The sequence below is a fragment of the Oculina patagonica genome, chromosome 4, assembly GCF_052425735.1.
Source record: "Oculina patagonica isolate OP01 chromosome 4, crgOcupat, whole genome shotgun sequence".
NCBI classification, from domain to species: domain Eukaryota; kingdom Metazoa; phylum Cnidaria; class Anthozoa; order Scleractinia; family Oculinidae; genus Oculina; species Oculina patagonica.
In genome coordinates, this window is record NC_135761.1 from 56,169,519 (window position 1) to 56,195,422 (window position 25,904).

Below are 25,904 nucleotides of genomic sequence, written 5' to 3' on the forward strand. Positions count from 1 at the left end.
ATATGACCAGCAAAGGTACCAAAAACCATTTGCCTGTACTTACTTCCTTGGATAGATTGTATCAGCCTTGGCCTAACATACTGCAAATCATCATAAGAGTTGGATAGGAACCAGTATCGCCTTCCAGAAGAAAAGCCCGACATCTGAGAAGCAGAGGTCCCTGGACCTACACCAACAGCGTATACTTCTACACCTCTGTCCTTAAGAGACCGGAGAACTCTACTCCTATATGTTGATGAATCACTGTCATCTTGCCACGGACCACCAGACAGCACAATAAGAATCTATGACATTGAACAAGCGATAACAACGTTAAAACTACCTCTCGGGCTAGGGGAAATGATAAAATGGGACCACTAGTTTCCTTTTTCTTCAAACAGTGAAAATGATGCCCGTTTTTCCCATTTCCATCCGTCTTTCCGGTGAAAAAGACAATTGTACAAATTTGCCGACCAAATTACACGTGATCTTATCTTACTGTTACCTCTTTGGTCTTCCACCTCTTTCCGTTTGAAGTTGACTTCAGCTGAGTTTTTTGGAACTATTTACGATAGAGCTGTCCCTTAGGAGAAGATCTTTAATAGCTGCTAGCAATTGCAGAACGTCCTGGTGGACAGAGGATCAACTGGATCCAAGTATCCAAGAGTTTAGATAATTCATTCACGATGTATGCGATACATATGATGTATATGATCGACAGACGGTTTGAATACGAGCTTGTCAGTAGTTGGTGACTTGGTCACGTTATGTTACATACCTTTCTCGCGTCATCTCTTCCACCTGCTCTGCTGCTAAACATGTACTCTGCCATATCAAGACCCTCGTTAACATTCCTCTCTTCTCCACCTTGCTGATTAATAGCATCAATCAACTGTGCTGCACCAGCCTTGGTGTAACCGGCGTTACCATGACCACGAAAATCAAATCCAAGATTTGCTTTATTGCCGTACGATATAAAACCTACATGGCCTTTTTCCTCTGAGATGTCCAACGAGTCAATGATGTTCTTTACAAAGCGGCGGGTTCCGTCCCAGTTTACTGACGATGATGAATCGGCTACAAAGGCAATGTCTAGAGGCTGGTCAACGTAACCTGCGCAATGTAGGGCAAATATGAATTAATAAAGATAGTAATGAAGTTACCATCTGTTTGGAAGCTTTGAATATCGTTTAATTATATGTTGACACTGTAGTCTCAGAGCAGCAGATGAACCGCTTTCTTTTATTCCTATCCGCAACACAACTGCTGGATAATTTGCCTCGGTGTTTCTCACATCACATCACTTTTAGTTACCATCGGATATGAAAGTATCTTATATAGTTAATATCTCCGAGTATTTCACAGTAAGAACCGTTCAACTTGCAAAGACAAGACCACAACACCGGGAACTCCATACCCTACTCTTTACGATAAGTGTGTAGGTTATTTTACGTCCCCTGCTGACCATATTATTTAAACACTGAAGAGGCAGGAGACGGGCCCTATGGTTTTTCGTCCTTATCCGAGTAGCCTAGAATATTTAACCATTTGCAAATGTCATTGCAAAGGCAGCATATTCGCCTCAGTTTTTTTTTAAGACCATGAGTGTTGGTCTGGAACTCGAACCCAAGACCTCCCGCACGGTATTCAGGCGCTATACCAACTGAGCTAATCGGTTGGCGGTTCTTTACACACCATTTAAAAATGAGACAAGAGTCAAAGCAAATCGCGATAGGTTTTGTAGCTCTATACAATATACATAACGTACAGGCAATTAGCAGTGATCTCTCATCTAAAATTCTTTGTCGTCTTACCTCCACGGATAGCTTTGACCAGGTCCGGCTTTCTACTGTCCATGGTCTCATACGAGCTGACTCTAAAAATGTCCCTGTTGTAGGGAATAACACCTTGAAGCTGCTCTTGCGATGGGACAGAGCCAACAGAGAAAGAATACATATCGACAGGCAAGTTCTTCAAATTATTTGCATAGGAGTTCCACTGTGACTGATACTGAGAATCCCAATCACCCCCTGTTAGAAGGACGAGGACCTACAAGGAGAGTGAGATAAAATGCATTGCAATGCAATGCAATGTTCAAGGAAAAAGGTTTTGAATGCATATTAACATGTACACGACTAACTTTCAATTAAACTGGTGGGATTAACAGCATGTAGATGATTGTATTATTGTATTTTTCCTCAGAATATGACATTTCTTTAACCTTGCCGAACTTCGTTACCAGGGCTTACAACTTTGATTTCCAAAATTATTCACAATTCATATGTATGAATTCTTCATAACAGTGCATTGATTAGTTCGTATAGTGTGATCGTCCGGGTGAGAGTAGTTCTGAGAAGAACTGTTGTTGGTGACTGACGTTTCGTTTTGTCATCAGTAATTGGTTAGTTTCGATCCGTCTATTGTTAGTCTAATTAAGTCGTTTTGTTCCGTCTATTGTTAGTCAAATTAAGTCGTTCTGTTGGCGGTTTGTTTGTCGCTTCTGTTTACGTCGTGCATAAGTCGTTTGTAAGCTGCCGGTAGTTGTTGACATCTGTTGATAGGCGTCTGTTCTAAGTTTGTGTACCAACTTTCCAGAGTCAGTCGTTGAAAATAGTTAGTACTGTAGGTTAAGCATTCAGCAGAGTCCCAGTCAATTTTGTGTTTAGTAAGTCGGTGGTGTTCAGAAATGTGATTGTTGACATCACCATTTCTCGTCACTCGTTTGTGTTCAGTCAGTTTCGTGGTCAAGTTTCTACCGGTCTCTCCGATGTAGGAGGCCTGGCAGTCGGAGCATTTGATCTTATAAATCGCTCCCTGTCTTTTGTTAGGTTCGTCCCTGTATTTAACATTGATCAGTAAATGTCGTAACGTCGTTATAGGTTTGTGAGCTATACGGATATTGTAGGGCGACAAACTTTACACGAGTCTTACAGCCAATAACATCACGGCTTAACTGACCAATCCGCTTCAACGGACCAGACTTATAACATCATCGACTGACAACAACTTTTCACTTGACTCTGAAGATGACTTCCGCTCAGGTTGTCGAAACGTCAGTCACCAACAACAGTTCTTCTCAGAACTACTCTCACCCGGACGATCACACTATACGAACTACTGATACTCCTGGGTTCAAACCATTTATTTTAGTGCATTGATTATTAAGAACGAAATAGTGTTGCAAAAGACACACAAGGCTATATGCATACAGAACTTCATTATACCTTTCTAGCTGTCATTCTGGTGCCACCGGCATCGCTGAATAAATCACTATAGGCTGTATTAAATGCCAGGTCAACTCTTCTCTGACTGCCTTTAAGCTGAGATGTTCTGGTAATCAACTGCGTGATGCCATCACGTGTGTAAGCGGCCCCTTGGAGTGCATTAAATCCAAATGAACGAACGGCTCTGTCACTGAATACAACAAACCCAACATGAGCTCTGTCCTCGGAAATGTCGAATGATTCTAGCATTGATGTTACAAAACGTTGCATGTGTGACCAGTTGACGCTATCTGAAGAGTCTACAACAAAACCAAGGTCCAGTTGTTGTGGTCTTGCTGCAAAATACAAAATAAGAAACAAATCAGCAATGACAGAAGTTTGCAGAGTTGTAGTATGGTATAAAAAGACGTGAAGTTTACACTGAAGTGGCCAAACAACATTGCACGACTTTCATTTCAATTTCTTGGCAGGTTTTGTAATTTCTAAAGAAGAATTCCATGCTAGCTAATGCTCTTGTTGTATTTTAAACAAAACCAAAGGCTGATTGGGCTAAGAAGCTGCCCTTATGGGGTTCCTGCATCTTGTGCAAATTAAACATAGAAACTCCAATGCGAATAATGTCCATTTTTTTCAAAGCACGACACGCTGGATATAGCACGTGAGTTTATTGCTCATAGATTTTATCCCATGCAGACTTTTCCGAGTTTTCGGAAGTTTACTACTGGAAACTGGGATAGTTGACGTACATAATGAGACACTCGCACGCTGAATATAACTCATTTGCTACCACCAAACACTACTATTAGTACCTCCAAACACAATCTGTCTAATCATTTCAGGCCTGTAACTGTTCATTAGGTCCTCTGTTGAAGCATCATATGCCTTGGATGGCAGCCCGGTGATATCTCGGAAACGCGAAGTCCCATCCTGTGGTATCACTCCCGTGATGTAGACATCAACTCCTGTACTTCTTAGCTGAGCAGCGGCAGACCTCCAGGCTGGACGATAGTAAGGATTCCAGACTCCACCCGATAGCACAATGAGGATCTGAAAACAAATGCAAGGGATTCTACGAATTCAAAATCACTCACTTACATTTTAGCCGGGAGGCGGCGTGGCCTATTTGTTAGGGCGCTGGACTTGTTATCCGGAGGCCCCGGGTTCAAATCCTCCTCCCTACCACTAGATGGATTTGTGTTCGGTCGTCCCGAACTCAACTTTTCGGCAAGGCTTTGTAAATAGCCAACTGGTCAGCCTCCTGTCAGTTGGGATTTTTAACAAGTTTCTGTTTGATTTATAATGTTTGTTTATAATTTTACGGTGTCTCAATTAGCACAGCCGTGCAAAATACATTGACACTTAAATAAAGTGATTTATTAATTTTGTTTTTTAATTTGCCTCATCGAGTAAAAAAAAGTCAAATGACACAGCGTGGCAAAACCTGTCTGAATACAGTGGAGCCTCTAAACACATATTTATGTTGTTGATTCTGAATTTTATTTCAGCCACCACGCGAGCTTCTACTTTTGTTTAAAGACAGAAATCAGCCCAAATTATCGCATGGTGCAGTACTCTCAAGGAATTTTCCTCGTTCCTGAACACAAAGGTAGAGACATCGTTGTATTACCTGTCTAGCTCCTGCTCTAGCACCATATCTTGTACTAAACAAGTCCCTGGATGCCATCTCCAAAGCACGGTCAACTCTCTGTTCGCGGTTGTAAGATTGCTGCATACCATCAATCAGTTGTTTGACACCAGCTCTTGTATAGTCCGCATTAAACGGAAAGGCAATCCTTGCATAGTTGCTGAAGACAACAACACCGACACGTGTTCTAGTAGAGGAGATGTCGAAAGAATCTGTTACTGCCTTGGCGTACCGCCGGATATTGGTCCACAAACTAGTGGGTAGTGCAGCTGACGAGTCCACAATAAATCCCAGATCCACTTGATAATCTAAACAGGAAATATCAGAAACATTACTGAAACATTACAGGGCGTTTGAGTTAAATAAGTAAGCCTTGAACTTCGTATGTTTAAAAACAATCCTCGTTCACAACACTGGAAGTAGAAAAAATTGGTGATATTCACCTGGATTGAAGTAACGTCTAGGCAGCTCATTGAAACCATAAGGGCGAACATAATCTGCATATGATGCCAGTCCCAACACTTCAGCTTGTCTATAGCTTGGGCCGACTCCTACTGAATACATTTGTACACCCTCTCCCTGAAGCCGTCTTGCTGCTCGTACAATGTTTGCTTGACTAGAGCCTGGTGTCTGAGGCCCAGCAGTTATGATCAATAGAATCTGCAAAAGGGATAAATAGTTAAATTAACCAAGTCTATGGTGACCATTAAAATTGAATTATTCTCACTGACAAAATTATACAAAACCCTCTTTTAAATCTCTCCTATCAAAGATTGTTGTATTGGCCAAAGAGGTGAAGGACCTAGTTAATTGGATTAATTAATTGATTAATTAATTAGCAATGACATACATACCCTTCTTGAATTTGGACGTGCACCACCCCTGGGACTAAAAAGATTTTCTCTAGTGAAGTCCACGGCATTATCTATTCTTCTGTCATTACCAGGTTGGCGATAAAGTGAGTTCACCAGTCCTTTTAATCGTTCTTTATTGAGATTTGGACCCCAAAGAAAGTTGAAGTCAAAATGCAGGTGAGGACGAGACGCGTAACTGAGAACTCCAACTCTTGTTCCATAACGCGATGGGGAGATGTTCTGTAGTCTGTCAATAACATTGCGCATATACCACAAGATTCGTTGCCAGTTATCGCTGGTAATATCTGGTGACGAATCCACTAAGAAGCCAAAATCTAGTGGCCTTCTATCAGCTACAAGAAAGAGAGACATTCATCCTTAGCATTAATGAAACGCAGTAAGCACATAAGTTTATGTTAAATTATTATAAAGGAAAAGTCACTGAAGGTAAAATATTGTATTATCAATTAATCAATCAATCAATCAATCAATCAATCAATCAATCAATCAATCAATCAATCAATATTGTATTATCAATCAATCAATCAATCGATCGATCAATCAATCAATCAATCAAACAGTCAATCAATCAATCAATCAACCAATCAATCAACTTTAATAAAAGAGGGAAATGGCAAACAGTCATGCCAGGAGTTAGCTGCTCAGAGCTAAATTTATCTTTCAGTTAAATTTCAAAAAGCTTCTTTTTTATCGAAATAAAAATTTCTGAGCTGATCATTTACATAGTTGTATTTATTGATATGTACTCCTTTAGGAGTACATATGTTGTTGAGTATCGTTTAAAGCCGAGGATTTACACCATTATAACGTTGTTGAAAGAATGAGCGCACGAACAATATACTAAAAAGACATCAGTTTTTTTTAACAAATTGAGAGTAACACAAGCAAAAGAAAGGCGCAGAAAAGACCTTGAACTTCATTTGCAACAACAAAAGTCGTGACTGACTGACAACAGTATCCTTAAGGTCATTACCCTGAAATAGAATTGAACATAGATTTTAACCAAACTTCGCCTACTGGTTTATTACTTTAAGGAAACTTAAGTTTTGAAATAAAAAGGGGGGGGGGGGGCTCACCATATTCGTTTAGGAGCAGGGAGACCTTGTACATTCCATATAATTCTTTTATAATTCCTGATCAATACTGCCAAAGTACACGTTTTTAGCGATAATTTATTTTTCATACATAGAGATTGATCTGTTTTCATTTTCCAGAAAGACTTTGACCGCTACACCCAAAATATGAGAAAAAATTGATAGGTCACCAGACTCGTTTACGAGAAAGCGACAATTTACTTCTCTCGCGGACTAAGCCGTATAGAAAAAGGCGCCATTTTGTTTCTGTGCGCGCTAATAACGCGTAAAATTCTGCGCAGTCGGGGATGCACAATGCCATACAGGGCAATGACCTTAAAAAGCAATTCTTCAAACATATTCTGCTTACATGGAGGGCAAGTAACAGTTCCTCTTGATCTTGTGCCATTTATCTCTGTTCCTTGAGCTTCGACACACCAACAGTTCTGTATATCGCACTGCATTGGCTCGTAATCGCCATCACGCCGACACCTTGGAATATACACTGCGGACGGACGACTTCGTACAGCCTCCCAATACCTCTGTTGACATGGTTTACGATATCCACCTTAAATAAAAGTAAAGAAGATATCATGTAGGCGCCAGAATTTTAGTTTCGTTTAGTTTTAGTGTCATAGCTTCGTGTTAGTTTTCGTGTTAATTAGTTCCCTTTGTTTTTAGTCTATTTCTGTACATGTTACTTTTATTTGCATATTGGTATATATTCTGTTGCGTGTAATTTATTCAATCAGTTTTAATTACTAATTTTAAAAACACGAAAAAACTTTTTTAAAGAGTTTGTAAAAGAGGCCTTTTACATTAATAGTTTAAAACCAGATTTAAACACTCAAGTGCAGCATGTCAACACCTTTTTATTTTAATCTTTTGTTCTATTAGTAACGGTCTAAAGCTCACACTGTGAGTAATTACTGTTCTAGACAGTACCAGACAGTACCTGCCACTTTGTAACGGCTTTACCATTATCTTTTGTTATTGTAATTTTACTTTGTATACATTTCTATTTTTGTATTTGTAGCTTGGGTATATATATAGCCCTAGATTTTTAATTCTCAATAAACTGAAGATGGCATAAGTCATGCCGAAACATGTCTAAAAAGTTGTTTCGTGTTTTTAAAATTAGTAATTTTACTAGTGCTAACAAGGAAATATGGAAATATCAATCAGTTTTGTTTGCGAGTTTCGAGTCAAGTTTCGAGTTTACGGTCTATTTCAAGTTTATGGTCAAGTTTACAGTTCGTCTTTTATGTTTCTTTCAGTGGTCACATTCGTCTTTGTAAGTTTCTCGTTTATTTTGCTTTGTCGTTTTCTCGTTTTCCTCATGTCGTTCGTTGTAAGTTATTTTATGCTCATTTCTGTGTTTGTAATTTTGTTATTTTCAGTTACTGTATCTATCTTCGATTAAACGTGTGTATGGAAAGATGGTTTACGCGTGATTATGCGTTTTGCGACTACATATCACGCTACCTTCTTCGCAACCTCAAGCTGAATACGGCTACTTCGGATAACAATTGTCATGTATCTTCTTTGCTTACTTGTATATGTACACTTGGGCTTTCCAGTCACTATATACGTTCTGGTATTGCTGATCTCCTGTCCATAACTGTCAACGCAATAACAGTGGGAACGGTAGCATTGCACAGGGCTGTATGAACCATCAGCACGACACCAGGGAATGAACCTATCGGCAGAGTAACTCCTTAATGCATCCTGGTAAGCTCTCCAACAGGCTGTCAATGATGCTCCTGTGCAACAAAAATAATTAACGAAATGTTTAAAAATATTGCACTCGGGCAGGACCTAATATTCCACAAAAACGATAGTGTTATTTTATGCCCCATCCATTCCCCATCTTAAATGAGGGTGTCTTATAATCTCTACAATATCGATAAAAAACTAAGGAAGAGAATCCATTCTTTCTGTGTGCCATTTTACTAGCAATGAAAGCGTCATGCACTCCGAATGTTAAGGTTATATTTTAAACTATTCTGATCAGTAAATTCATCGGATAGGTTTGTCTTGCCTGGTACCCTCGACCCCACACAGGGTGGCATAAACTTTTTTTAAGCACTAAAGACTAGAACTTTGATGTAGCACAACACCATTTGATTAAAAAAAACAGCGAATTTTTAAATAAACGTAGCTTAGAAATTACCCCTCCTTGGACATCTGATTGCGCTTTTGCTCCTTGTTCCGGGTATTTCGTTACCGTCTTCATCAACACACCAACAGAACATGCCATTCTTTTGGCACTGCACTTCTTCGTAGCTTCCATCTTTCCTACAACGATATGCGAAACCTGCTGCTGTGCTGAGCGATGGAAGAGCTCTCTGTTGGCACGGAGTCAGTAATCCTCCTGCAAATAAAACAACATGCTTTGGTCGACGCTAAATTATTATTACAGAGTAAACAATAAATTACTATATTTATAGAGGAAACCACGTCTGCCGACTGCCATCAATGCTGACTACCAAGGCGATGCTATATGGCAAGGTGTAAATTCAATACCCTTTATTATTATGTGTGTTTAATCCCTCCAAATGGCATAACATGTTCACTGATTTTACTTCATTGTTCCTCAACGGTAGCAAAGACACACGTGCCAACTATTATGGGCGTACAATTTGATCGGAATGTTAATATTATGTGCCAAAAGTAGTACGTTATCCTTACCGTCCTTTGAGCATTTTGGCGTTCCATTACTGCTGTAGACACGTGACTTCGATACCTCTCTACCATTTTGATCAACACAGAAACAGTAAGAACCATAACACTGGCGCCAGTAATATCCACCATCAGGTCTGCACCATGGAACGTATTGTCCAGAAACTGGGTTTTTGGAGAGCTCGATGTAACGTCTTTGACAATCAGTGTAATTGGGTTGGATTGCTGTGGAAAGATATATGCAATGTTTAGCTTGTAGAGGGTTTTTAATGACCTAGGACTAATACCCTCCTCGCTGTTTAGGAATTTTACTAGAGTCTACAAGGATTTTAACGCTGGCGGAATTATTTTTTTCTCAGTTTGACAGCTAAGCCAAACAATGGGGGACCAAGTGTAAGGACAATTAAAGGATAACAAACACATACAATAACCTTTATTTAGCTTCAAAACTCATGTACACGAGAGTTCTGCTTTCGGGAAAATGTTGGCCTCTCGGAAAAGGTAATGTTCACGGACAAATAACCGTGCATATTTTTCGCACCAAAAATTATTAAATACCTGGATCAGGGCATTGGAGATTCTTGGTTGTTCTCGTTCCTGGGATTTCTTTTCCATCTTTGTCTACACACCAACATTGCCCTGATGTTCCTCCGCACTGCATGTTCTCAAACCCGCCATCATCTTTGCACCTGGGAATGTAACCTCCAACCTTTGGATTTTGAATGGCTTTCTTGTACGCTTCTTGGCAAGGTGTCAGCTTATCTGTTGTTCGAAACAAAAATAATACAAGAAACGTTAAAAGTGCACGAGAAAACAACGTCATTAACGAATGAGTGAACGTACAGGTATTGAAATTAAGAATTCGATCATAATTGGCGTGGGATTACTTATATATGAAAACGCACGGAATTTGTTAAAAAATATATACTTGCTAAGCGCCAGCGGCCAGCGGCCGAGGTCAACTAAGGCGAATGCTTTTTCAAATTACCAAGGGAGTCAGTTCAATAGACGTCCAGCTAAAGCATAGGCTTATGTTTAATAAGCATAAATACTAAAAATGGGAACGAACGAAAAGGATTTTTAATATTTTAATATTTTTATGCTGCAAGTGTCAGTTAGCTCCACACGAGGAAAATGCTGAAGTATTGCCGAGATAGAATGTGCGTGTTTTTAGCCTTCAACCTCAACGTTTCCGGATTGGAATTTTTAGATGCATTGAATAATCAAGGTCTTAAAATACAATACAAAAACAAACAAACAAACAAACAAACAAACAAGCAAAAATACAACGTACATGGTTCCTTGCAGCTTGGTTTGCCGGAGTCAAGTGGTGTCTTTGTTCCTATGATTTCATTACCATCCTTATCCACGCAGTAACAAACTGATCCACGGCACTGCACATCGGCATAACTGCCATCTAGATTGCACCTCGGTACAAACCTTCCGGATGCACTATTCTTTGTGGCCGCTAAGTATTCTCTCTGGCACTTGGTTTCCTTTTTATCTGTGTCACAAAAATAACGTTATAAAACCAACAGGCGACAACAAATGACAGCAGAGTAGTCTAATTGCTTCCGTTGAAAACTGAATAGAATTTTGAAATGTTCTCTTCAATGAGAGTGTAGGCGCCAGAATTTTCGTTTCGTTTAGTTTTAGTGTCGAAGCTACGTGTTGGTTTTTGTGTTAATTAGTTCCCCTTGTTTTATAAGTGTATTTTTGTACATGTTACTTTTATTTGCATATTGGCATATATTCTCTGTATTCGGTTGCGTGTAATTTATTCAGTCAGTTTTGTTTGCGAGCCTGTGAGTTTCGAGTCAAGTTTCGAGTTTACGGTCAAGCTCCAAGTTTACAGTTCGTCTTTTATGTTTTTGTTTTCAGTGGTCACATTCGTCTTTGTAAGTTTCTCGTTTTTTTGCTTTGTCGTTTCCTCATGTCGGTCGTTGTTAGTTATTTTATGCTCATTTCTGTGTTTGTAATTATTATTTTCAGTTACCGTATATGGCAAGATGGTTTACGCGTGATTTTGCGTTTGCGACTGCAGAGAGTATGCAATCGCTGATAGAATCGTGTGTATTTCATTGCATACCATAAAAATGACCAGTAAAAATCAGTAAGAACGTTGACTTTACCTTCACATGCCGCCTCCTGCACTTTCTCTAATATATCCTTCAGTTCCTTGAATGACTTGACGATGATGACTTTTCCAGGATCAGATGCAACTGTTTCAAGTTCTGTCTTGTTTGCACCTTTTCCTACACCAATAGACCAAACATCTACTCCTTTGTCCTTGAGAGGTTGAGACGCCTTATCCAGTGGCGTAAAGTCTCTTCTTGTTTGTTGACCATCCGTTATGACAAAACAAACCTAGAGTACAATAAAACACACACTGTTACATTGGCACTTTTTTATCATTAAAAATAGAACACACGCAATTCTTAAAACGTTCGCCTTCCCAGTCACTTGTACCCAATTTTACACAAAACAAGCCACATTTTAGGCCTCCAACCTGTTACTCTGGTTATTATTTTTCAAGATGTAAAGATCAGTACCAGCAATCAGTGCCATTTAAAAAGAGGAAATTGCAATTGAGAATCTTCAGCAGGGTTGAGCGTCGTCAGGGAGATAAGTCCCTTACTGTAAACTTTCCATTTAGGAAGACATCTTATTGCGGGATAAAAATTTTGTCCTCAAGAATTCGAACTGGTTGGAAACGAGGCAAATAGTCCGCACGACCTGTTGCGACTCGATAGGAGCCAAGGAGACGTCGCGCACTCCACTACGCACACTACAGGGGACTTGCTAGAGGGACTGCTCGGTCGTGGAAATCGCCCCGTGTGTGCTGACCAAGTGGCAATAGTTAACTTATAAACGTGATTTTTTTATAATGAGGTAATCTATGCTTTGTAACAACTGACAAAGTAACCAGTTGTTCACTTAGATGTTGCATTCCATGGGGTATGAACAAGTAATAAGTAACAAAGCATCGTCATTGTGTGATGATAATACCTTTCTCACTGCCTGCCTCATTCCCCCCTTATCACTAAAGAGCTCCTTGTTGGCAAGCTTCAATGCTCTGTCAATGTATGTAAATCCTCTCTGGTGTCTTATTCTGTCAATCAACTTATGCAGCTCTGCCCCGTTAAGTTTGTCTCCTATTAGAGTGTTGAACCGGAAATCCACGACTGGCCTTGTCGAATAGGAGACAGAAGCGATATGGGATCCCTTAGCGGAAACGTCAAACGCATCAACTGCATCCCGGAGGAAAGCGAGCATCAATTTCCAGTTACGGCGACTAATACTTCCAGAAGAATCGATCAGGAACGCCACGTCCACTATAGCTTTGCACGATTCTTCTGTGAATAAAAGAAACAGTGCATGTAAACTGAGAGTTTATAACTTAAGAAGGTGGGCTTGAAAAAATAATCAATTACTAGTTTGACTTCACGGAATTAAACTGACACAAAAATAAGTTGATATACCCATCTAGGGGTGGGGTTCAAATTGACGGATAACTTAGTTGTCGTTTAATAGAGGTAAAAAAAATCAATTTCAAAATCTCAGCCTTTTAAAAGTTGTCGCCGCCGACTATAAGAGGTGGTCCCTTACATTATGTTCGGACCAGGGAGGAACCTCTGGTTCCGACTGAAGTGAGTAGGCCAAAAAATGGTATTTTGAAAACCTGGTTGCTTACGGGAGGGGATCGCACTGACAGGTTTGCTCTAAGGGTTTATTAGGTAAAAATGACACGACATACCTTTGATGTCTGGTTCATCACAAACACGTCCACATGACCGTTCACAACACTTCATGTCGCCATCACAATCATGGTCAATGGAGCACTCGTGGATGACTTGGCGACAGTTTGGTCTGTCAGCGGGTGGTACAGGACAAGTGCCCTTCTTGGCTGAAATGTACAGAAAAAAGCAGTTCTACAACGGTGCTATTGTTAGTCCCCGGGGTGTTAGTCCTTAAGAGGCCTTCACACGACGAACTAATGGATCGTTTTAGCAGACTCACGTTGGTGTGTGTTAACGCCGCAACAATGGCAAACAAGTTGTCCAACTGTTGGCGACAAATAGAACTTGTCCCTATTCTCACCAACAGTTTGCCAACTTGTCTGCTAACTGTTGTTGTGTCTTTCACACACACCAACTTGAGTTTGTCAACAAGCGTTTGCCAACTTTCACTGTCTCAGTTGAGGACTCCTTTTTTTACGAAATTAAATCACTACATATGAAGTTCTATGTTTCAAAGGAACGGATACAAGGGATATAGAGTTTTAAGCATTAAACTTTTATGGACAACGGCGATTGGAATTGACATCTGCTGACTAAATTATATGATATAATTATATGATTCCTAGTCCCTGTGTTTGGGATAGATAAGAAAATTTTTAGCGGGGCTATCAGTACTTACAACAAGTGACATAGTCATTATACAGAATAACGAATTCGAAAAAATGTTTAACTTGGGTTCCTTAAGCCATATTTTGATAAAATGTTGGTAAACTTAGTTTGGTTAATCACAGTATAGCATGCTTGTTATTGCATTATTTTTGTATTCGTCATTGTAAAAAGAAATTTTTTGTATTGTATTGTCATTGAAAGCGGTTTTCACTTGAGTGTCGAAAGTAAATCGCGTTTGCATTGGTTTTGTATTACAACGCTCATTTATTGGTTTAAACTCTCGCGCCATTTCTCAGCCAATCAGAAGTAAAACCAAAACCGATCGTGGGTCGCTTGCGCAAGTTTTCGCGCGCTTCGTGCCGGCAACAGGTATTTGCTTCGAGTTTTGATTGGTACTGGATTGTCTATGTCTTTTGTGATTGGCCAGAGTGATTACTTTGGTTTTAGTTTTACGACATTCACTAAAAAAACTGCTCATCTGTAAGCATTGTCGTAATGAAGCTAAGTCGTGTAAGTTTTGTATGTGGTTAACATAATAAATGTTGTACATGTATTACAAAAAGGTATAGCGTGCTGATTCACAGCATGAAATTGGGAGTAACGTTAAATTAAAGTTGGTGAAATCTGGTGTAAAGTTGCTTATCCAACTTTACACTATCAATTTGTGTAAATGTGATTTAAAGTTGGTGTTCAGGAGTCTCTTTATCTACCTTTATACTTGAGTGTAAAGCTGGCATAAAGGCCAGCTTTAAAAAATGTAAAGTCAGCGTATAACTGATTAAATTCTAAATTTACACCAGCTTTACTAGAGCTTTACACCCTGTAAAGTTATGCTTTAATTTCATGCTGTGATATTAGTATTATGAATGGAAACTAACCTGGCAAAACAGGTTTGACACACTCTTTTCTACAGCTGCCAGGGCAGCACTCTACTGAGCAACACTTTGTTCCCGGTAGACAGTCATCATCTGTTGAACATTCATAGCTGGAGCTGCGGCGTATACAACTGGACGAAGTTATCGGAGTGGGACATACTCTGTTGTCTGGAACTTCTGTTTATTAAAAAAAGAAAAAAACAAATTGGTATTGGTAATTAGTAGTCTTGGATTCCTTTTGCGTATGGGTATGGCAATTGAAACATTTGTATTTGAACTGATGCGCGTTTTAGTTGTACCGCGAGTGCCACATTCCAAGCAAACAACTTCAAAGAGCAAAATTGATCCAGACTTGTTTTTCTTATAATTATATGAAACTTAGTTTACACTTTTTGAAAATAAGAAAATAAATAAATATTGACGGAGAAATTAGGTATCTATAAGTAAGTAAGTTTTACCGTAAGATTCTTGCGAAAGGTTTGGTACAGAGCTTGATTTTTAAGGAAAAAATAGCTGCAGAGGCATAGCCTGCGAGCGGGCTCTCTATCCGGGGGGGGGGGGGGGGCACTCGCGGGATCGCGCCTTCGGCGCTCGAAGAGTTCAATTCACGTTGCCCCCGAATAGAGAGCCTGCAGAGGCAGAGGCAAAATACATTCGTTTCTCTAAGTCTTGAAACATCGATTACATTCCCTATCTGTTAGCGTTAAATAAGACCTACGACGAACTCTGAAATATTCAAATGTGTTACCTGTTTTAGTAAGAAGCAATTTCCAAGTTTGCAACACAGGACTACGTTTAAAACAGAGGTTAAGAGGTACTCGGAAATTGCTTGTCCCTGCATGCAGTCAACAAGGTTGTAAGAACCTCACCTTTTCTTTTGCAAACAGATTCACACTTGTCCTTGTTGAGAAAGTTGTTCGAGTTACCCTCACAACCACTGTACGCAAATGGAAGGCACTCATCTAGCACGCTGTTAAAATGCCATCGAATTTTGAAACTTGAGCAATTTCCTTCAGCCCGAGGCTCGTCACAAAAGTCAGCTGTTGTTGGAATGGTTGCTGATGAAAAGATTACATATAAAGAAATGCAGTGAGTCAATAAATATTCCTCTTCAGGCCCCTAGCGTACTGGAGGATAATGTCCGAGGTTAAAAGATTGCCCGAAAAATAAGCAGATGGCTGAGAGCAAAGCTTCGAGAGCAACTGTCAGGTTTAGTCGAGGTTTATTTTTCCAAATAGATACCCTTCAATATAACAGGAAGCCAGAAAGGGATATACTGATTTTATTACCCTCTGATTAATTTCATAAACAAGCCTTATTGCGGTAAAAAGGAGACGAAAGCTACAGTGTTAATCACGTTATAATTGCGGTTGAAATAAATATTGAAATAAGTTGATTGGTCCACGTAATGTTTTTTTAAAACTATCATTTAATTAAAAAGTTTGATCTGAAAAGATGACTTTGTCCGTTTGTTTTGTACTTCTCTATAAACTGGGGCGACGGATTTCAAATCGAGCGGGGTATAATCTTTTGATACCCGTCAACAATTACAATGTACCACGTGATGTGCTTTGTCCAATGAGAGCAGGCATAAATTAATTGGTGGGTCATATTATTGAAGAAAGTTCACATGTTGGCGTTGGTGGGGTTGATTCGGGAGATATTAATAATTGGTAGTTTGTTAAGCGGAATTCAGTTTGTTGATAAAAATGCAAATAAAAAATTTTTCGCTCCCAATTTAAGACCGGAGTGAAACGTCGAACTTTACGTGGGTCGAAAGAAATGCAATAAGCTAAAGGACCTAATTAAAGCTATAAGATAATTGCAGGTGCTGGCCCAAGTTTTAATCGGTATTGATTATTGGCATCCTCGGAGACCCAGGGGCAGTTAGTGTGGCGAAACGAAGGAATAAACCGGGCAGAAATCGTAGCGACGAAAGTTTTCAAGAACGGCCGTTCTTGAAAACTTTCGTCGCTACGATTTCTGCCTGGTTTATTCCTTCGTTTCGCCACACTAACCGCCCCTGGGTCTCCGAGGATGGATTATTGGTTGCTAAGGAATACTTACGTTGGATTGTTACGTTAACCAGGGCCTCAACAGTTTGGCTATTGTCTGGTCCACCTACTGCCTTGCAAGAATAACTCCCAGCGTCTTCTGTTAAGACCAGATTAATCATCAAAACATTTCCTTCAGCGCGCATTCGAGATGGCATTGGTTTGCGGTTTGGCAACACCCAGCTGTATGAAGTGACTTCTCCATCGATTTGGCACGAAATGTTACCGCTTTTTCCCTCAGTAAGTTCTTGACGTACTTGGTGCCGAGGACTCACTTTTAGAGCTGGAACCGGAGAATCTAAAGCAATATTCAAAATAAGAATTACTAGAGAATCTTGTCGAAAACATTATTTCTTTACACGTACGATTTGCCACTGGGACTTAATCAGCTGGGACTTAAGGTAAATCCAAGATTAGTATCAACGTCAGGTTTGATAAGCTACCCGGGTAAGTTAAGATGATTATCATTTCTCAAAGTATTAACTACAGTAAAAACGTTCACTGGCTTAAAATATTAAAAAGAATAAGGGAAAATGAATATAATACATACAAAAAAGGAGAGAAGAAAATAATAATAATAACAAAGCGAAGTAAAAATGTGCTAATTAGGTGACTATATTTTTAAAAAGAATACAATACTTGTTTGGAATCGGCTTAGAACTATTGTCAGCATGTTTAGTAGCAGAGGTGTGCTAAGCCTCCAAATATTTTCTTCTGCGAAAAGAGCCTTTGTAGAGCGACAGCCTAAAGCTCATTTTAACTGTTGTTTTTACCATGTCTCATCCTGGCTGCGTTTTCTGTTTTTATTACTGACTTTGTCTTTGCTTAATTTGTAAAATAAAATTATTGAAAGATTTGAAACGAGGCAAATAAAAATCTTCTCATGCACTACTAGAAGCTATAGCGGATCTGACTACATGTATTACAGTGTCATCTTTATTATCATGATCAACACCAACACAAATGCTGACAACCAAGGTTCCAGTGTGGTTAAATATAGAATGGAATTGAAAAGGTGGTGGCTGAAAGCCTTCACGAGCGTAGCGGGCAAAAACGACTGGCTCTCAGGGATTGTAGCCCATTTTGCAAGTGCGTACACGTTCTGCGCATCACGCGATGGTTCCGCGGGAAATCCCGCATTCCAACTACGGTAAAAGACCGTAAGAGACAGCGTCGGGTAAAAACATGCGGAATCATCAAGTAATTGATCTTGTGCGCACAACTAAAAGGAAACAACGTCCTTAATTCCGGTTTATGAAGCATGAAATGACTAAGAGTATTGCTTCTCTCCCTGGATGGAATGATAGCTTGTCACAGGATTTTGTTACGTCCAACGAGTTCGACTGTAACTGTTTATGCACCTATCAATGTTAAGCCGCTGGGGGGAGGCCGGGATTAGGCGGGGGATTTGACAGCAATTGTTTGCCCGTGGTGGGGACTTTTGACCGTTTTAATGGACTTTCTTACAACATTTTATTGAAGTTAAGTGACTCTTTTGAACATCCACACATGCCCTGGGGTTGGGCATTTGATCAGAAAGTCTCAGCTAAGTTCAAATGCCCGCCCCCCCCCCCCCCCCCAGCAGCTTAACATTGATACGTGCATTATACTCACAGGTACCGAAAAAGGTACAGAGCCACACGCAAGAACACAATACAATGACCCAGTCACCGCGCGCGTGCCGGCGTTAGAATTGGTTATTGCCTGTGGCGAATTAGAAGACAGATGTTCAGATGACGCCATTGCATGGTGTGAATTGCGTCAGTTTCGTGCGTGATCAGAGTTCATAGTTTTTCGAAACTCAGGGCCGAAAAATATCAAAATGTTCAGCTTAAGTACAAGTCTTCAATTTGAGACAAGCCGCCAAATATCGTTCACCTTAAGAAACATTGAACAGGGCTAAACAAGCCCGACTCGAAACTTCTTTGTTCTTGCTATATTTCGACGTCATTAATTTTGTGATCTACAACTGAACAGACGCACGACAAAACGGAATCTATTTGTTAATTTTTTCACTTATTTCTTTCGATAGCAAAGAATGGAGAATTAACTTAACGCATTATCTTTCTTAAGCTACCATAGCGATGGTTTAGACCAAATGCACTGCAGAATAAAAAAAATACCTGTAGGAGGTGTAGGAGGAACTGTAGTTGGAGGCTTGGTAGGGGGCGTGGAACCACACCGGCCGTCTTGCCTCTTTGTCAGTGAGCTATCGCCAATTACACAGGCGGTCCTCATCAACTCACAGTAACTTTTATATGTAATGCCATCAGTACCACATACACGTTGAATGCGGCGGTCAAGGCAGCGTGGAGGGCACATGCATCTCGGCCTGGAACCGTCAACGACACAGACCTCTCCATGACCACACTTAACTTGTGCACAAGGATCTGTAAATTAAGCCAGATATTTACTGAGAAGGCGAGAATTAAGATGTATGTTGTTTATTTCGTTTGACTGTTTGACTTTGTTATAATTGATTTTTTTGGAATATTGTCAAACTTTTTTACACCTTTTTTCATGTTTGTAAACCGAAAATCCGCCATCTCACATTTTATTAAGCATTAACCATGACATCTGAAAATTGAAAGGGCTGATTCCACGTAACCATGGCAACATCAGGTGACTAGAACAATCTCGAACACCGCAATGTTCCCGAGTCATAACGTTTTAAATCCTTTCCTACGTCTTATCCAAACATGATTGTGCTGTAATTACGTTACCTTGGTGTGTAGGTACTGGTGTTGTACAATAGCTACCACGTGCACAACTGTGTAGGCAACAGATGCTCTGCCCAGGACAGTCCTTGTTCGAGCTACACCTGGACCCTTTTGGTGGGCATGCAAGTTTTTGCGACTGCCACCAATAACATGATTGAAGTTTTCTTGAATGACCAATAAGTGCACCACCATCAGGCGGTTCATAAAAGAGACCTAAAGAGTAAAAAGCTTAGTTTAATTGAGACGTAAGCAAATCAAGAAATTGTCAGAAAGTGGTGCTTAAAGCAAGCGTACTCGACTTGAAGTTCACCTGTCCTCGTGCTAGCTCTTACTGGGCAGGATATTTTACTGTAATGATCCGCTTAGATTTATAAATAGGCACCGGTGAAGGCGACGTGCATTAGTCCTGCAGAACCCTGTCACGTGACTAAGTATTAGTCCTGCAGAACCCTGTCACGTGACTAAGTATTAGTCCTGCAGAACCCTGTCACGTGACTAAGTAAGTACCGCGCGTGGAAAGAAATGCCAGAGATGAGGGTAAATGTTTTGACCAAACAACGCATGTGCAGCATTTAAGTGAGCTCTCAAGGTAAACGTGTAAAAAGCTTGATTTTCTCCCTGTATGTACGAGAACGGTATGTGTTATGTGTATAGATAAAATTTGATTTGATTTGATTGATTTGATCTCGCCTTTTCTGAAACACCATAACTTACAAACGACTAGAACGCACTGTGCCATTTACAGAAAAATATATTACAAATATAACCGGCATAGAACTAAAAAAAATCTTGCCTCTATCGGCGCCATGTTTGTTTTTTCGCAATGCTTGTGCGGGCTCTGTCTTGCATCAGCAATTAAGACTACAAAAATATCTTAAGCCACCTTAAAGCTCGTACGTTGCAGCTTCATTACATATTTTGAAACTTATAAAGATCAAGATTCACTGCTAAAAAAAGAAATATATAATTCCTAACCAAATGGTAAGGAATTATTTCTTTTTTTTTTCAAGGAGAAATGCCCGGGCCGACGCTGTTACAGAATTGGTAATTTTGAGCCAGCATACATTTCAGTGTGCTAATGCAGATGCTGAAATTTAATTGGCTGGGCTATCATACACTATCACCCATTGGTTTTTAGTGGATCGCGTTTCAGAGGGAAGAAGTAAAAGAATGGCAATCACCGTTACGCTACTTTAAAAATCAAAATTATTGAACGAGTTGATGAGCTCGTTTACGCAGATGCAGGTTTCGAAAGGTAATAAAAAAAGAAAACGAACGGATTTTTGGCGTCCTCGATAAAAAATATATGAATACGAAAAAAGATATTTATTTTCTTAACTTAGGAGAATTTGCCTCGACCATCCTTGGCTCCTCAATGACAAGAATTTCCTTTTTCGATAATGCTTTCTCGGGAATTCCACAAGCTAAGGGGCCCATACTAGCGGTGATTGTTCATGTTCGAAATAAAAAGAAATATATTGGAATGTTGAAAGAGTTTTTTTTCGTCAATTTATTTCGAGTAATGCACATGTTGAGGCCCAAAATAGGTGGTGGTGTATTTTGTCATTTCTGCTGCTCAAAATGGCGCAAAAACGACAAAATACAACAGCTGAGGTTGATTTACGTTTATTTTGAGTTTACCATAGACATAACTCGAAAAAAGTTTACGATATTAAGTCCCTTTCAATATTCTCATAAATTTCTTTATATTTCAAACATACAAATAGCGAGAAATAGAGACGTCGCTTGTATGAGCCCCCTGTAGTAAAAAGCCAGCACTGCAGCAAAAAAAGAAAAAGAAAAAGAAGAAGCAAGAAAAAAAAAAAACAAAAAGGAAAAAAAAAACAGCCTAAAGTAGTAGAGCACTTTCTGACCCAAAAACGTATAGCCCATAACTGACCAGAAAATGTCAAAAATGTACTGCAACTTGAAAAAAAAAAAAAAAAAAAAATTCGAACATTCTTCGTTTAGGATTCCAAAGTTCCAGGATAACGGTAAAATCTTCTCCGTAAAAACGCGTGCCACAAAAATTTCATCGACGCGTAAATAGAAAGGTTCCGGCCACCTTAACCGTAAAGGCTCATAGAGAAACAACTGCAATTCGTTATTTGAAAAAGGTTAAGTTAAAATTTTACTTAATTTTAAGCAATTGAATACTTTGTTTTCGATTTCTTCGAGGTGATAGTTTATTTGGAGGCCTTATTATTATATGCGTCCCATGGCGATGGAGATAGAATACAGTTGATTTGGCCTTCAGCACGTTTCAGGACCCTTTCAGCCTCATCAACCATCACCTCATAGAAATCTCGAGCTCATAATCTAATTATCAATCAGTTAGATAATTACTAGGCACGCAGAGTGTCCATGTTATATCGGAAATCCATGAATCTGATTGGTTTTCTTATTGTTGTCTGATAGAACACGAACTGCACGCGCTCTTGGGCAAGTAGTGTCTTTGTTATGTATAAAAGGCTTATAAACAGTTAAAGCTACTGTACGCCAAAAGTGGGTTATTCCATCAAATGGTACCGTCTGTCATGGAGGTTGCATGAATCACGCCACATGCGGTAATCGAATGCGATTGCTGACATGACAAAAAATAACAGCACAGTTCTTATCGATATCACACAGGATTAATTTATCTTTTAAATGGTGTCAGCAATTTCCTGTATTCCTATTGGTTAACCTGTTGGTTATCTTTATCTAAACTATTAAGTTCTACCTACTAGCACGGCAGAAATATTTTGTTATGAAATAAATCGGGATCAACGTTTTGTTTTCTTGTTCCCCAAAGAATGTTATGGCCAAATTCCCAAGCTTTTCCCTCTCTCAAGGTTTCGGTTCTGGCCATAGAAACGAGCGCTTCGCTTGCTGGCAGGAATAAGCAAAAGGAACAAAAGCAACTCGGACCTTGCCAATGTCTTGAATGGTTTCTTTTTTTCTCACAAAAAAGCATTTTTCAGAACTAGTTTCTTCTCGGTTTTTACAGAAAGACTTTTTGTCTGTATTGAATGTTTCATGACGACGCGCGGAAATGATTTCGATCTAAAGAATTTCACCAATGCGCGACATTCGGAGTGCAAACACAAAAAATGTCAGGGATCTTGTCCCCGGTCCACGCATTTTGGAGACTGAATACCTTTGTTCTTTAATTAAGAAATATGTTCTCCTCGATAATTAACTTGCACATGTTTTTTTTTTTTTACTTAAATGAAATTTATTGATAGACTTAAACTTAGCTGGAAAAAACGCTTAAGTAAGCTCTTTGGTCTGAAGTATCGCTAAAATACAAAAAGTACTCAGTAGATAGGATGTCGTGATATGGAGCATTAAAGATGGTTAAAAAGTAATGAAATTTTGACTGCCTCAAAGCCTTAGTTTTTATCAGACATTTTAAAGATGTTGCGGTTTGCGGATTAATTATTAAGCAATTATAACTGTCTGTGAAAACCATAGGGCTCTGGATTGGAAAAGTCATCAAAAAACACATGGGCAACAGTTGTACGAATTCCTTGTTCTTTGGTCATGTCTTGTTATTTTGCGAGGCAAAACTGTCTGTGCTGCGACAAGCAGGGAGCCATAATTCCCGTCATTTCATTCACAAAATACCAGACGGTATTCTTTACTTAAGTTTGACGGGTTAGGCAACGACAGTAACCGATATGGCTCGGTGTTCAATTTCCATAATCCCGGTTGTTTTTATTCCCACCACCCCGATTCTCCTCTGGTTTTCTATGAATTCTTCAGTTTTCCTCAAATCAAGATCATCCAAATTTGTATACACCATTAAAATGCGTTCTGCTATTGAGGTTAGTACTGATCAAAATAAGCTATGAGTAAAAGACCTACTGGCAGACGTTTCCTGCGCTGGTCATGCAATGTTTTTTGGGAGAGATTACGTGACGAATGTCTGCGTAGGAAGCCTGGCTTTTTTTCAAACTCCCATTAAAACGACCACAAACAAAATCCTGCTATTTTTAAGTAATTGGAAATCAACTATAATGAGAAAAACAGCCAAGAAAGAAGCGGCTAGAAGATTCGTTTCTCCGATATTACGGACAGTCAACGAAAACGTTGTTTAGGACAACAACATGTGGTGACCCAGACATATAGTTCAACTCTAAGCAAAACAAAGAGTAACAGGCGACTAACGTTCCTCTCATTCTTCCATTGCCTTCAGCCCTAACTTCAAATTAATTTGCCTCACAGTCATAGGCGACATTCCCGCAGTCGTCGCATTAAGATGCTGAAAGATACATGGCCACAAAAGAGAATCGAAGAATTGCGAGAAAGAACACGAATTCTCTTAAAACCAACGCATTATCAGACAAGCAAATCACTAAACAAAAAAACAGGGTATTAACACTGATGAACCAAAGTCTTTTAGCAATTGTTAAAATAAATGCAGTGAATCAAAAGTTTGGATGGCCGCTTTCGTGGACGGTATTTTTGGCAAAACAAAAATACTAATACATAAAGGTCGGCTTCACTTTTACAGTATTTGTAATTTTAAGGTCGATTCACGTGATGGCCGATTGAGTTTCTTTCATCATGTTTGTAATACTTGCGTGCAAAACGAAACTAGGACAGGAGGCACATCTGGATCGGGCCGTCACGATTGAACAAAAAAGATATTTGCGCTTTCAACATTTAACATTGAAGACATTTTTTGTGCTTGTTTCTAGCTCGGTGACGGAAGGCTGCAGTTTTTAACTAAGTTTACTTCTCATCTTTTGATATTTGCTTGTTGCCATCTACCATCTGAAACTGTATAACACCCAGCGAGTCAACATATGCGAAAGAAATCCTTTCCGGTGATATCGGTCTCAGTAGAGAAAAGTAAACATTTCAAATAATTGCTATGTTTTCTTTTGAGATCTTTAACTGTTTTCTATATTTATCGGCTAGGAAATAGCGTAACTATCGACCGAAGATAAGTAACACAAAGAGGGCAAAATGAAAAATAAAGCGATGAAGTGCAGAATAGGAAACAAAATGAAGAGCCGGAAATGGCCAACGTTTTTTTCCCAATTTGTCTTTATGCCATATAGTATTCCTAGAGTGTTTTCGAGGATTTTCAATTTTCGATAACAATCTGTACGTTTTATGCACGTACACACGAACAAACCATTATTTATGTTCAGTAAACCTTTTCTCTCCGTAGGAAATAGGGAATCAATCAGGGAAAAGGTCAAATAGAAAAAGAAATCAATCTTTCAGCCTTTTGCTTACAGATTTCTCTTGAAAATAAATATATTTTCTACTCGCAAGTATTTGAATGTGTCACGCAAAAGAATGCCTGGTCTTCATAATAAAAGTTTTGTGAATGATGAATGACAGTTTTAATCAAGAATGTTCATCAAAAGGAAATCTTTATCGAGAACTGCATTTTTTTTCTCGTTTATTTCACATTTTTCAGGCTATGCTCCACGCTGACCCGTCGCGGCCCGACACATCGAGAGATCGCCACGCGCGCGTTATTAATCTTTAAATCCCGGGCGGGAATGTTATGTAAAATGTGGACACTGTATCTTTAAAATCCAATATTATAAATTGAAGTAAACACGACTACAGGAGGATATTACGTACGCGTTTGTATTCAACTGGCTATGTACCAGATACATCTGAAAGTAAACGTCCATTTAGAAACTACAACATAAGCAAGAACCTTTTGCCTTCATATAACGTAGCTAACTATAGGTACAGCTTTAAGATGTGTACTCCATTGACAAAAACCAGCTACTAGTTGTATAAACGTACCTGAAACCGCCTGAATGAGGGTATAGCACACAAATATCGCCACCAAATCCCTCATTTTTGAGGCATGAAAATCCATCAGCTAAAACTTGGACTTATCATCTCACAGAGGGTCGGCCGCGAACTGTACCACAGAACAAACATGAAAGGTTTTTTATTGGCGGCTTTTGTTTCCCAAGATCACATTTCAAATTGACACCCAAAAGTCAAAGGGGTAACACGTCACACGAGCGGAAAAGTCCGCGCTATCTGACAGATTTCAAGAGTTTATTAGGAAATTTAAAAGAAGCTAAAAGAGTACTTGTTTAAAGAACATAAACATGTACATTTACATGTACATGTTGATGCATTGTGAACCTTAATAAAAACAAGAACACTTTTTGTTAATAGATCTGACTAGAAGTTGTTTGTCCGAGCTCTGGAACGATCTTACGGAACATACTAGAGAAGGAGGTGAAGATTACCCCGGTCCCAGGGCCAAACGTTTAGACATCGACCCCCGTCTGTGAAATACAACCCGGCAAGAAAATTGTTTTGTTGGTAAATAATCTTTCCTCCAAACGTTCACACACAACAGTGAGGATCACTGCCACGTGTTGTAGAAGAGACAG

General features: G+C 39.4%; 1 protein-coding gene across 1 annotated transcript in view; it reads right to left on the minus strand.

The window, feature by feature from the left end:
* The window catches only part of LOC144650785 (uncharacterized), a 130,754-nt gene extending 105,348 nt beyond the window's left edge, over window positions 1–25,406 (minus strand). The window contains exons 1-23 of the mRNA XM_078510528.1: window positions 25,297–25,406; window positions 19,540–19,749; window positions 18,940–19,206; window positions 16,830–17,114; window positions 15,632–15,820; window positions 14,766–14,939; window positions 13,236–13,385; window positions 12,488–12,834; window positions 11,611–11,845; window positions 10,773–10,982; window positions 10,037–10,240; window positions 9,488–9,703; window positions 8,970–9,170; window positions 8,350–8,559; window positions 7,167–7,364; window positions 5,703–6,055; window positions 5,292–5,508; window positions 4,831–5,156; window positions 4,013–4,250; window positions 3,204–3,538; window positions 1,794–2,028; window positions 758–1,092; window positions 44–284 (exon numbers count right to left, since the gene is read on the minus strand). Of these exons, the coding sequence (XP_078366654.1) occupies window positions 44–284; window positions 758–1,092; window positions 1,794–2,028; window positions 3,204–3,538; window positions 4,013–4,250; window positions 4,831–5,156; window positions 5,292–5,508; window positions 5,703–6,055; window positions 7,167–7,364; window positions 8,350–8,559; window positions 8,970–9,170; window positions 9,488–9,703; window positions 10,037–10,240; window positions 10,773–10,982; window positions 11,611–11,845; window positions 12,488–12,834; window positions 13,236–13,385; window positions 14,766–14,939; window positions 15,632–15,820; window positions 16,830–17,114; window positions 18,940–19,206; window positions 19,540–19,749; window positions 25,297–25,372 (5,452 nt within the window). The 5' untranslated portion in view covers window positions 25,373–25,406. The remainder of the gene's footprint in view (window positions 1–43; window positions 285–757; window positions 1,093–1,793; window positions 2,029–3,203; window positions 3,539–4,012; window positions 4,251–4,830; window positions 5,157–5,291; window positions 5,509–5,702; window positions 6,056–7,166; window positions 7,365–8,349; window positions 8,560–8,969; window positions 9,171–9,487; window positions 9,704–10,036; window positions 10,241–10,772; window positions 10,983–11,610; window positions 11,846–12,487; window positions 12,835–13,235; window positions 13,386–14,765; window positions 14,940–15,631; window positions 15,821–16,829; window positions 17,115–18,939; window positions 19,207–19,539; window positions 19,750–25,296) is intronic.
* Between the last annotated feature and the right edge of the window lie 498 nt (window positions 25,407–25,904).